Below are 13,774 nucleotides of genomic sequence, written 5' to 3'. Positions count from 1 at the left end.
TTTCTAGAGTAGTATTAAGACTTATTGTTGGAGGACTCGGATGACTTCTATTAGTTTCTTGAGTGATGATCTTTCTAAGTTTCTTTAAATACTCATATTTTAATTCAAGATTTTCTATCTTGCTAATCAAATCTATTAATAATTCTTCCTTTTCTTCTTGCTTAGCTTAGTTAAAACAGAAATAGATTTTAAAGTATTGCAGCATTTATCTCTCCATCCTAATTGGATTCTAGGTGAACTTAATTGGGAATCTGACGACTCATAGTTAGTTGACTCAGGGTCATTAACCGATGTTTCAATTTCACTAGACTCAGAATTGCGTATCTCAAGAACTTTAATTAAATTGGCTTTTTCCTCATCTGTTATTTTTAATTGTCGGATAGCATCTTTTACTTTACACTTATTAGCATAGTGACCGAACTTTTGACATTTATAGCATCTTACTTTTCTTTTATCAGTACTTTTCTTAAAGTGATTATTATCTTTTGGCACTTTTGACCAATTTTTCCTAGAGTGAAACTTTCTTTTCTTATAGAATTCATTATGCTCGTTATTACGTTGGAAGGATTGTCTCTTTCTATCATAATGTCTTTTCTTACGGATAAGACTAGGGAATTTGGGCTTGTTTTTCCTGGAAGGAGGGATAGCAATTAAACCATATTGTTCACAGAAATTACCTAACTCATATTTAGCAGATTTTCTTTTAGATTGAATTTGTCTACTAATTTTCATATCGATACACATTTTCATACCTTCTTGATTAATCGTACTAATTATATTACCATAGGTTAAATTGTCATAATCTATATGCCCTAACTTATTACTTAAAACTGTTTGAATTATGTGGGCGAATAAATTGGGTAATCAATTAATAAATTTTTCTTTCCAAAAAGCTTGATTACTATCTTCTCGTAGCATTACTCGGGAAATAAAAACATCTTTATACAATCTAAAATCACTTAATTGAGGACATCTTAAATTACTCAGTTGATCATGTATTCTGGCTTGGGTATGACTAGGGGTTCCTATGAAATGATCGACTATTGTGTAAAGGAGGGTATTGACTCCGTCTTCTACACTGCGGCCTATATTCTCATCAAATATGGGGACACCTTCTTCATTAAGTTTGATTGCATGTATTATATTTCTTCTAGACTCATCAGTTAAGTGTTTAGCCCACCAGGAACGTAAGGTTCCAGTAAAACCGGTTTCTAATAAAGGGACTATCTCAGATTGACGAATTATGATTAGTGATATAACTATTGGCTATCATAGACATATGAGTTAATTTGTTCATTATTTCTTGCTTAGACAAACCATCTATATTCCACTCATACAACTTATCAGAGGAAACATAAAACTTGGTCAAATTATTTCTTTCTTCAAACTGGATATCAGGTGGTGTAGGCTTAGGATACCAATTTTTAGTTAAACTAGTGGGGTTAACTCTATTAGTTAATCTTTTTACTTTTAACTCAGATTCTAATTCTAAATTTTTGAACGCATTTTCAATTTTTGAAATATTACTAGACTCAATGGTTTCCATACTTTCGTCAGAATTAGTACCTGACTGGACAACTAAGGCTGAGGAAGATCCTAAGACTTTAAGACCAGATTTCTCAGGTTTGACTGGAGTTAACTGCTCAAGCATACCTTCTATCTCTTTCATAGTAGATGAAGTCTTTAGTGAGTGATTGGGCTGTAATTCTTGAAACTAAACTAAAGGTTTTTCTTTTGAATTAAGTTTAGGTTCAGAAGGAAGAAGCTTGTCAATTTTGGTTTCTATTTTATCTAATTGTTTTCCTATGACAACTAGACTTTAATTGGCATAATTATTTTGGTCAATCAATTTCTTATTCTTATCATCTGTTTGGTCAACAATTTTAAAAGGACTTGCAATAACTTTTGACGTTCCATGGTTAATAAGAATAGTTTCTACCGGGGGGTGACTAGAGACAACTTCGGATTGATGTGTTTTTACCCATTTCTCTTTAGTTAAGGTTTTTAATTCATTTTAGTTTCTCAGTTTACTGTAAGATGAGTCAAACTAGTTAAACTCATATATATATATATATATATGACCAAGTTAATAGTTGCCAAAACCATGCTAATCTTCATGCCAAGAAAAACAAAACAACTATGGTCAAGCAAGCAAGCATGGATATTTCATGCATATTGAAGAACCAGCCATGTCATGCCACTGCCAATTATTTTGGGCTGAAATTGATTATTTGGCCCATCTCGCTGCCACTTCTTAGCCCGAATAATCAAGGGGCTAATGTTAAGGCCCAAAAAAGTCACGGGAAGCCCAAAGACATTTAAAGCCCAATATAACATATAATGTCAGTCATGTGTTAATCCAAGTTGTATTTTGGGATTTAATTCATTAAATAAATATAGAAATAGCGTACATGCCATGCCAAACTAATAATACATTTTTCCATGCCGATCACCTTCAAGCTCACATGAACCCATGTAATGTGGTTTACGGGGCTTGCATGAGGGATTGTGGTGTGGAAGGTTTCAGAGGTCCACAAAGGCCACGGAAGCTCTCGGATAATGAAGACTTTGGGCTAGCTACTTGGGAGCACCAAAGTCTAAGCCCATTACTTAGAGTTCTCCAATATGGGTGAGCAAATGAGATATTTTTTAAGCACTTCCTTTTACCCATAGGAAATAGTCATTTTCCAAATACCTAGCTTTACCCATTGGAAACAAGCATTTTCCAGCACTTCCTATTACCCACTGGAAACAAGCAGTTTCCAGTGCTTCCTTTTACCCATAGGAAATAATCAGTTTATGGTACCTAGATTTACATGCTGGAAAATAGTATGCCCCAGTGCTCCCTTTTAACCACTGGAAATAGGCTGGTTCCAGCACCTCCCTTTACCTATTGGAAATAAAAGAAAACCCTCACCCTCTATAAATTGGCATTCATGGCTCAAGCAAAGGGCACCAATTTTTCTTCAGCCAACACTCCTCACTTGGCTGCTGCAAGCATCCCAACAGCCATCAACCCATCTTAGTTGTTGCAAGTTTCTCAGCAACCGTGAGAACTCACCTTTCCTTAGTTGTTGCAAGTATTCCAGTAGCCTTCATAGTCATTCCTCAGCCATCACAACCATGTCTTCTACTTTCTCACCCTTGAAATCCATTATCTTCTCCATAAAGCCTCACCAAGCATAACTCCAAGCTTTTCATTCCTTCCAAGCTTTAGACACCATAGCCTTCAAACCTCCAGTTTTTCCTTCCATCCTCATTCTCTTGAAACTCTTAAATCCCCATAGCTATAGCCACATACAACAAATTATCAATACCAAACTCAAATATATCCAACACCAAGCCAAGCACATGCATTCTCATTTGCTAAACTTGTGGGTCTTTATCTCCCACACTCCAAGCTCTCATGCCAAACCCATATAATCTCATATCAACATCAGCAAGTCATCTTCAACTCTTCGTCGAGCTGCTGGAAATATCAACACAAAACACGCAGCCGCTGGAAGAAGAACAAAGTACTCCCCCAGGACTTGCTTCTCCCTCGGGATACTTTGAGCCTAGTTCTCGCTAACTCAGACAAAGGGGCAACGAAGTCTTCATTCATTACTCTACAGCGATTCAAGAATCAACAAAACCTGGATGAGGCTTCAGACGAAAAAGACCCCAACAAATACCTCTTTAGCCTCCTCCCTTTTGAAACTACTGATGTTGTTTCAGGTTTCGGCATCAGAAGTCAACCTTTTTTTGGCACACGAAAATCATTTATGCATTGGATTTTACCAAATATCCGATGTTGTAACTATAAAAAGGCCACGGATAATATCCGTTGCCTATTACATAGTAATAGGCAACAGGCTTGAATACCACAATATTTATGGGTAATAGGCAATGGATTTTTTATCCGTTGCTAAAGGCCTTTTTTGGCATAGTGGATAATCTACCTATTATCTATAATTTACTCATATTGCATAATTTAGGTACATATATATTGTATGAGAATGCAACACGATGAAAGACTAAAACCCATAAAATTTGGAAGGGAAAAAACGTTGACATTTGAGGTGTGATGGCAAAGAATGTAAATATTTGATAATATTAGGACAACTTTTATCCTACATGACATCCTATTCAAATTTTGGGTTATGTTTAGACGAAGTTGAAAAATAGGTGAGTTTATGTCTAGAATATTTGAGTTGAAAAAGTCTATCTTGGCCTGGAAATTTTTATCTCAAGTGTTTCGATTTTAGTAACCATTTTCGTCCAGTCAGGGGGCTTAGCCAACCGGAAAAAAAAAAAAACTAAACAGAGACAGACAGAGAGATGAAATGTGATTGACGCCATGTTTTCTTCTGCTTATACACACATGGACTATCAAACTCCACATAGCTAGCACTATTGTAGGCAGGCAGACATGAAATGTGATTGACGCCATGTTTTAATCGCCCAACAACACGTTACACATTATCCAAGCATAATTAGCTACATCAACCGTTAACTTAAGTACACACACATACATATATATATATAATTAGCTACATCAACCGTTAACTTAGGTTAAGTACACATACATATATATAATTCCCTCACATTTGTTTCTGCCACAAACATGATTGAGAAACATGATTGTTTTCACAAGATGAGGTTCTAATCTTTTCTAGTTTGGAACCCAAAGAAGGTTCCCACTAGGCAAGAAATGGCAGACAGGGACAGTTCCTGGCTTAATTTTGAGAAGCTGGAAAGCCAAAAGCTTAATGTTCCATTTTCTTGTATCGCTGTGGCAAACAGCAACCGCTTCTGCTTTTGTTCCATCAGCTCCCACCAAAGAAACCTTGTAAGCCCTTGTTGAACGGATTTCATGGCAGTAAAACACAGCATACACATACTTCTGCTTATGGCAGACCACCGACCTCTCTCCAATTTTCTCCACTCTCCTCGCAATCCTATATTCCTGCTTGTTTTCTACGTCCACTTTTGTTGAGAACACCTCAGCATATTTCCCGAGCTTCGAAACACTGAAATCGACTAAAGATTCTAAGGACGTCGCGCAGTACTTGTCTTCCCCTTCTATGCTTGGTTCCTCGCATTCTTCGATTGTTTGTTTCACTATCTCTGCTTCTGCTGATTCAGGTTTCAGCAAAAAGCGGTTTAGAATCTCGGGTAGCTTGCTGCTTGAAAAGGGTAGGGACTTTGCAACTCGAAGCGGCAAAAGTTTAGCGTTGTTTGTGGTTTTGGGAAAGTGTAAGGTCATTTTCTTCCCCAAATGCAGATCTTTTTCAAAGAAGAAAGTAGTAACACCTTGCTCAACTGGGATTTTTCCTGTGGCGGCTTTGGCATAGCTTTCTGGACCTGCAGTTGTAAATGCAGACCCGGATTGAATGGTATTGATGTTCAAAGCATCCTTGCTGATCCCAGTGTATGTGCTTTTGCCTTCTGTCCCTGGCCAGTTCTCTGTATAAGCAATAAGAAACATTTAAAAAAGTTTAAATATGCAGCTACAAAAGTTGTACATAATTTTAAGTTGATTCTTCTGTCTGTTGTCTGATTGCTATAAGTCTTGCTTGTAAACTACATGGTACAATTAGTAGAAAAGCTTGCTCAAAGCTACTGGAAGTCTATAAATTTTGTGTAGCCAGTATCAGTTCTGGACCAGAACTTCTGGTTGATTTCCTTAATACAGGAGCATATGTTAAAAACCCAAAAACAAAAAGAACCAGAAAATTAAAAAGAAAGCACCCACACACACACAGAGGACAGGAGCTCTGGTTTATTACTTGTTTGCAATAGCTAAAGTTTACCAATGAGCCTAGCCTGGAATAATGAAACTACGAAGCTCAAACTTGTGCCATAAATTACATCCTTACCAACTGTGACGAAAATATATAGCTACAAAAAAGAATGGGTTTTTTTTTTGGGGTGTATTTGAAGCTAACCAGGGTGTAAAAGTTCCTGCACAGCTTGGGGTATTGGAGTTTTTGGCAAAGCTGACTGCCAGTAAGTCTCCCAGGATACATCTTCAGAAGCAAAGACTCCAACCAGCAATATGACCTGCATCAACCGTTAACTTAGGTTAAGTACACACAGAAACACACACGAGACTAATTACTATTTAAGATTTTGTTTGTGGACCTTATTGCATTGAAAACTTACATAGAGGAAAGAAGAAAGGAAAATTAAACGAAAGTGCTCCATTATTGTAGTGAACTCTGAGATGCTGAGAGTGTAATGGAGTGAGTGCTTATATTTATAGGACTTGAATTCTGAGGCAGAAGTTGACAAGACTAGTACATACTGCAACTTGATATATATTAGGCCTGGCTACTTTTCTTTCTTTATTCTTTGATCCTTCTGGTTTTTAATTTTGGGGCAATCATCCAAGCAAAGCAACAAAAACATTCACCTAATCCAGTACAAATCAATGCTTGTATACTATACTTCCTGTAAATATCTTATCTTTTGTTAAGAAAAATTATGCCTAGTAGACACACACCAAGGAAAAGCAGGTCAAAAGGAAGGCAACATGGTGGAATATATAAACAAGAAGACAAATGCAATTGTCCAAAATCACATTCACGGAATTGGATTTGGAGAAAATACCAAATTTATATTCAAAAGGCAGCAGCTCTTGTCCTGTGTACTTTCACTGTGTCCTCATGACTGATGCATGCACATGGGAAATAAAAAATGGCCGAAGTCACGATGTCCTAAACCGTATCCTCTAGGAAATTTATAGCTCTAGCGAGAGTGAGGATACTCAGCTTTACAGTTAAGGCTATATAGTTCGAATCTCCTTTTTAGTTTGGCGAATTTATAGCTTTACAGTGAAGGCTATAGCGAGAGTGAGACAACTTAACTTAGTCCTATATAAGCTTAAGATCCTGTTCTCGTCAGACATGTTTTCTAGCCCTAATCTCATCATAAAGAAAGAGCTGAAACCATTTTTAAGAAAGAGCAGAAGTTTTGAGCAGTTCATGTCTTCAAAGATCGTGTACTCAAGTAAAATGACACGAGGTATGTCTTTTATATATTTCAAATTGTGTGAAAGATCATAGACACTTAATTTAGAAAAATATAACATATAGTCCTATATATTTTAAGTGCATACAATCTATCTAATGTTTTATATATTATCAAATCTAAATTCTTTCTTTTACGGCATTTCATACAAACAAACCCTACATGCAGTCGGAGTAAAAAAGGTTCAATACATGTTGGATATATAAAATGCAAACCTACGTGTCTGTCTATATCAATCTGTCGTGGAAAGCATATGCCAATTAATATCAATAATGCAATAGAGGATGTGACTTGAATTGAAAAAAGGTATAAAACTTAAGAAATAAATTGACAAAAAGGACAAAAGTGAGAACGAAAGAGAGAAAAAGAAAGGCTGAATCGCCATAGGACATAAAGACATGATCTAGTGTTTGGTCAATATAAGATTAAAGTTGAATAAGTGGGACCTACGTCTTCTTCTTGGAAACCCACCTTCCCACCCTCCCACCTTTGTAGTGTGGGCCGTTTGGTTTGGTACAGCATTATATTTGGAGGGACATGCTTTCATTATTAGGCCCAACCTTGTACCAAAAACTAAACAAATAAATAAATAATTCTGTCACCATGCCTTTTTTTTAAAATTATTTATTTAAGAAAAGAGTAAATCACCCTTAATTATTTTTTGAATAATACTAGACTTACTACATTTATATATCATATTGTGTATCACATCTTTTATAGAGGCAGAGCTCACCAATACAATGGGACGCACCTCTATTAAAGAGATGGTACACAATGTCATCTTGTTTGTTTTTCTGCCAATAGTGGTGTTTTACCTCACACTTTTCACTGTGGAAATTACTTGCCTCCTTCCCTAAAAGTAGGAACTCCTACTTTTCTGCTAATCATAGTTTGACATGTGTGTTGAGATTCTTATTTTTGTCTAATTATTTTAGTATATGTGTCAAACTTTAATTTATATATACGTATATTATTATTATTATGATTATTATAATTATATACCATATAGACATATATACATATACATATTAATATTATAATAATAGTATACATGTATATATGTAATATATATCATATATTATATATTATAATACTTATATGTGTATATATATTATACCCATGTATATAATATACATATACACACATATATACACATATACATTACACCAAGTCAAGACAGTCCCTAAGCATAGTCTATGCCAAGGCAGTCATGTGTAACAAACGAGTCCTTATAGCTCTAGCGAGAGTGAGGATACTTAGCTTCACATTTAAGACTATGGTTCGAATCTCCTTTTCCATATGGCATTCTTTGTAACAAAAGAACATTGTATAATTAAATTGCTTAATTCGACTATTATTATACCTATATGGAAGAATACAGTACTATGTATTTTAAGTGCATACATTCTATCTAATGTTGTATTTTAAGTGCATACATTCTATCTAATGTTTTATGTGTGATCAAATCTAATGGTGTCCTTACTAATCAGCAATTGGAATTTTCATTAGGAATTAAATTCATTTATGGAGGATTCCTGTGTTTACTTCACATGAAAGAATTAAAATGCAAGTGGGGCCCATAAAAAAATTAGGAATTGAATTCCTGATTTTGGAGGAATTCAATTCTTAGGTGGGAGGTGGTATTCTAATTCTTAAAGAACTAAATCATTAGGAATTCATCTTTTTTACCTATTTTATCATCACACAATTTTAAAATTTATAAATTTATCATCTACTTTAACCCAACAACGAGAACATTTTAGTTATTATTACCACTCCTACTCCAATTCCACATGGTTTAGTAAACAACTCCAATAGGAATTCGGAATCTAATTGTCCTCAATCCATATGGTTTAGTAAACAACTTCAATAGGAATCTGGAATCTAATTCTTCTCAATCCAATTCCTCCTCAATTCAATTCATCATAATCCAATTACAAACTAGTAAACATGCCATAAATTCTTTCTTTTACGACATTTTATACAAACAAACTCTATATGCAGTTGGAGTAAAAAAGGTTCAGTACATGTAGATATATGAAATGTAAACCTATGTGTTTATATCAATCTGTCGTGGAAGGCATATATAATTAACTAATTAAGAGATAATGCCAATTAATATCAATAAGAGCACTTCCACCGCTGAGGGGGTGCCCTAGCAAAATGGGGCCTAAGTAACTAAAGGCAACTCCAGTGCAAGAGTCCACCCTAGCAAACAGTGGGTCCCAGCAACTTGGGCAAACCCATAGGCAAGTTCAGACCGAGTTGCTGCTTGGGCAAAATGACACAATGCTGGTGTCCTAATGATGTCAACAACTACAAAAAATTGAAAAAATACCAAAAATTTCATATTTTTTATTATTTATAAAAATAAATACCTAGCCATATTCTGTACTTCTCACACCAAAAACTCTATACAAATTCATCTCCTCATACTCATATGAATAGTAATTGCCCTTCTACATAGGAGGTGGAAATAAAATTGTAAAGGTTGCCACTATTCACATAAATAATGACAGCCCTTACCGTGTTCTTATCTTGTCTTTGTCCATAGGGGTGGAAGTACTTTAATGCAATAGAGGATGTAGCTTGAATTGAAAAAAGGTATGCAACTTGAGAAATAAATTGACCAAAAGGACAAAAGTGAGAACGAAAGGGAGAGAAAAAGAAATGTTGAATCGCCATGTGACATAAAGATGTGGTCTGGTGTTTGGTCAATATAAGATTAAAGTTGAATAATTGGGACCTAAGTCCTCTTCTCGGAAACCCACCTTCCCATCGTTGTGGTGTGGGCCGTTTGGTTCGGTAGAGGGTAGTAATTTGGAGGAACAGGCTTTCATTTTTAGGCCCAACCTTATACCAAAAATTAAGGGCCCATTCGATAAGGTTTTCGAAGAATGTTTTCTGAGAATATTTTATGAGAATGAAAATAAAAAAACGAATTTGCATTTTTAAGATTCGAAAATGCGTCTGGTAGATTAATTAGAAAACATATTCAGAAAACAAAAATAGTGAAAATGTGTCCGGTAGGACAATTTGTGAATAATAATTTGTGAGTTATTTTTCAAGTATATGTTTTGCTAATTTATGTCCTAAAAATATATATTTTTAAATTATGATATTTTAAAGGTTAAAATTATTACAAACAATGAAAAATGTATACTTTGAGAATAATCATGTATAATGAAAATAATAATAAAAGCCTAATATTAGAAAACCCCAGATAATAAAATAATATTATCTTTAGTTTAAAATAAATATGAAATTGAATAACGTATGATAGTTTTATCATAAAATTAATATATACTAGTGTAGCAAAATAAAATAATGAATTGGAACCAAAAAAATTGAAAATTGAAAAAAAAATGACATGAAAAAGAAAAAAGAAAAGGGAGTTTCACTAAAACACCCAAAATGGGAGCTGAAATTATAAAAAAACCCAACACCCAAAACACTTTATAAACACACCAAAAGCCCATCATTACACACATTCAAAACTCATTTATAAACACACCCAAAAAATATACAATTGTTGACTTTGGGGTTGATTTTGGGTGTGTTTCTATGTTTAAATAGTGTTTAGGTTTTTTTATAAATACATGTCTAGGGTTGGGTTTATTTATAAATTTGTAAAAAGAAAAATCATACCAACCAAAAAAAAAAGAAAGAAAAAAAAAAAGCAATCAGACCAATACATTGGGTAGAAAAAGAAAACGATAATTTGGTTTTTTTAGTTTTTGTACATCAGTTTGAATTTGTTTTCAAAAAGCATATCAAAATGAAAACGATATACCAAACGCGTTTTTGGTAGAAAATGAAAATAGGGCCTTGAAAATGTCACTGAACAGCCCCTAAACAAATAAATAAATAATTATGTCACCATGTTTTTTATTTTTATAAATTTATTTAAGAAAAGGGTATTGCGGTTTCCCTTTAAACTTTGCCCCCTCAATTATTTTTTGGGTAATACTAGGCTTATCACATTTATATATCACATTATGTATCACATCTTCTATAGAGTGGAGCCCACCAATACGCCTAGCATTTTCCTTTATATATAAAAAAAAAAATAGCAATCAGACTCTTTATAAATAGTGACATGTGTGTTGAGATTCTTCTTTTTGTATTTTTGATAAATTAGTTTTGTATATGTGTCAATGCTTGATTTGCAAAAAGTAGAAATGCCTCCTTCCAGACAAGAAGGGAAGCAGTGTCCCTAGAACATATGGAAACAATATATCGTTTGTGTTATAAAAAAATAATTGTTTCCTTGGGAAGAATATTGAGAGGGCACCGAGAAAAGTTTTATATTTTTGGGAGGGCCACTCAAGATTGAAATCATGGCCACCTCAAGATAGACAAAGTTTAGTGTAACATGGTTGGTTATTGTGTCCTTGTGTGTGTACAATAGATTGAAATGATTGCTTTCAGTTTGGATGCGTGTACAATAGGTTAGCTCATCAATTCATAATCTCTTTTTTTTAATTGAAAGTAAAACTCTAAACTACTTTAAATTAACATAATTTATAGATAGCAGAGCTTGAACTTGAGTGCAACGCTTACTACACCGATGAAATAATCTAACCCACGTCTGCATTTATAATTATTCCTTGCATTATCCAAATATAAGATACTATAAATTTATAGCATAGCTACATAAGTTGAACCCCTAAACCTTGACCTTTTGATCATTGCTTTCGAAGGTCATTACATATTAAGAAAACTTGGCTATAACTATATATATATATTATCAATATAATGCAGAAATTGGAGTAGGTATCATTTTAATTAGGGGCATTTTGGTCCTCCTCTCTTGGTCTTCCAGTTGTTGTAGCAAGGGCAAACTTGCTTGTTTCCATATGTTCCAGGAGGCACACACAAGCACTTTGCACAACACTTTTGGCAGAAAAACAGACAAGGCTTCTTGTATGCTGTGGCCGAGCACCGAGTAGTGCACCGCGGTCCGCACTCTAAACACGTAAGTTTAAGGTTAATTAGTCACATTAAGCCTTCAAAGCTCAACGGAAACAAAAACATCATTTGGAAAATCAGATTGTCATTTTTTAATACGATTTGATTTTTCTATTACTCAAAAGCATGCTAGATTGAATGTTTATTTTACTGTTTTGACATTATACATTTGTAGTTAAGTTATGAACATGCATATGCAGGTAGATATTAAGATTAAATTATGAATATATTCACATATTTTATAGGTATATATTAGTGTAGTGATAAAAATAATAAAGTATTTTAGGGAAAGGAAAAAAAAACCAGCAATGATGATGGCAACGGCCGGTTTAAGACTGAGTATGACAATACCATCTCCGTCCCTACTCTCCCAAACCTGTCCCCAATTCCCATTTTTTTTGTCATAAGATTGCCCTTCTTATTTTAATTTTGTGGGCCACCATGGGAGCTGGGTTGTCAGATAAATAGTAAAGGCCAGAGAAAAAAAATGTAACATTTTAAACATTTTATTCCCATGGCCAATTTAAGCCCACGTTATACCTTCTTAATTACTTATGGTTGAATATATTTTGTATAGACTTTTTTGGCCTTGTAAATTGTAATAGCTCCTCTTTTTCCAAAATTAGAATATAAGAGTTAAATAAATGTATAACCCACCTTGAGGACGAAGGCTGCCTTGGGTAGTACCATACTGCAAAATTACAAAGAATAATTAATATTTTTTTAATTAACCATAGAAATTAAGCTTCAACTTATTCTGAACTGATGACAAAGAAAAATAATATTTATATATATAAAGGGTCTCACTGGTTGGTAATTCTCCTGTTGTTGCAATGCTGATGTTTCCACAGTAGAGGCCTGCAAAATTCAATGGAAAACACATTATAGCAAGGAGAGAGAGAGAGAGAGAGAGAGAGAGAGAGAGAGAGAGAGAGAGAGCTGCAGTGGTGGGTTACCTGGTTTGCTTGTAGTAAAACAAGCATCAAAGCTGCTACACAGAGCATGAAAATGCTTAACTTAAAAGCCATTTTCTTTGTCTTGAAATTTGGATTGAAGTTCAAAAGCGCAGGTTGAGCTGATGAGAGAGAGAGAGAGAGAGAGAGAGAGAGTTGTGTGGAGTTACGAAGGAAGGTGGTGGTATTTATAAGCAGTTGCAGTGGGGCATTAGCTATTTGCAGTTTCAATTGATATTGGTTTTCAGGACATAATGCAATTTCGAAAGAATTCTTCTGCTTTCTTGTAAGATTGCGACAATGTTTGCCGTTTTAACAAGATGGCACATGACATGGCTCACGTCATCTTATCTGCGCCGATAAAGAGCAACAACTTCAGGTTTTAGTGAAATTTGTGAAAACTCTAAAGTATCCTTTGTTCTTTTTTATTTATTTTATTTAAAAATTTAAAATTTGAAGAATTTATTTTAAAGAGGATGATATATTAAATGAAAACAACAAAATTAACTTTTTTTTAGAATTCTTCATACCCGAAATAAAGATTGAAATAAAAGAGAGTGATAATTTGAGAATTCCTCATACCCGAAATAAAGTTACAAAAACACCACAATGAACTTGCCACAATTAAATATATAACGAACATGAAATTTTGTTCAATTAAGTGGAGACAAATATCATCAAACTAAATTAGTTAGTGCTACGTAACTGATAGTTTGGTGAGGATAAAAAACTATACCTTGTCTTCTCTGAGATAATTTGAGGTTTTCGTTTGTCACCTACCTACCTATCTCTATTTTTTTATTAACCACATAATTGCAATTGTCCAAGGCTAAAAT

The 13,774-nt window shown here is 34.2% G+C and overlaps 2 protein-coding genes across 2 annotated transcripts; both read right to left on the bottom strand.

Annotated features, from left to right (window-relative positions):
* Nucleotides 1–4,412: 4,412 nt before the first annotated feature.
* On the bottom strand, nt 4,413–6,307 carry LOC103343053 (BURP domain-containing protein 6-like). The gene is made up of 3 exons (XM_008246730.3): nt 6,148–6,307; nt 5,931–6,045; nt 4,413–5,448 (listed from the first exon to the last, which is right to left on the bottom strand). Exons 1-3 carry the CDS (start codon nt 6,187–6,189, stop codon nt 4,655–4,657), a joined length of 951 nt encoding a protein of 316 aa, XP_008244952.2. The 5' UTR covers nt 6,190–6,307; the 3' UTR covers nt 4,413–4,654.
* Nucleotides 6,308–11,590: 5,283 nt separating this feature from the next.
* LOC103343054 (protein GAST1-like) lies at nt 11,591–13,117 on the bottom strand. Its single transcript, XM_008246731.2, has 4 exons — nt 12,942–13,117; nt 12,793–12,843; nt 12,643–12,676; nt 11,591–11,984 (listed from the first exon to the last, which is right to left on the bottom strand). Exons 1-4 carry the CDS (start codon nt 13,011–13,013, stop codon nt 11,803–11,805), a joined length of 339 nt encoding a protein of 112 aa, XP_008244953.2. The 5' UTR covers nt 13,014–13,117; the 3' UTR covers nt 11,591–11,802.
* Between the last annotated feature and the right edge of the window lie 657 nt (nt 13,118–13,774).

This window comes from Prunus mume, linkage group LG3 (assembly GCF_029339155.1).
Source record: "Prunus mume cultivar Tortuosa linkage group LG3, ASM2933915v1, whole genome shotgun sequence".
Classification (NCBI taxonomy): Eukaryota; Viridiplantae; Streptophyta; class Magnoliopsida; order Rosales; family Rosaceae; genus Prunus; species Prunus mume.
The sequence above is the reverse complement of the archived record's forward strand: the minus strand, read 5'-3'. Positions and strand labels throughout refer to the sequence as shown.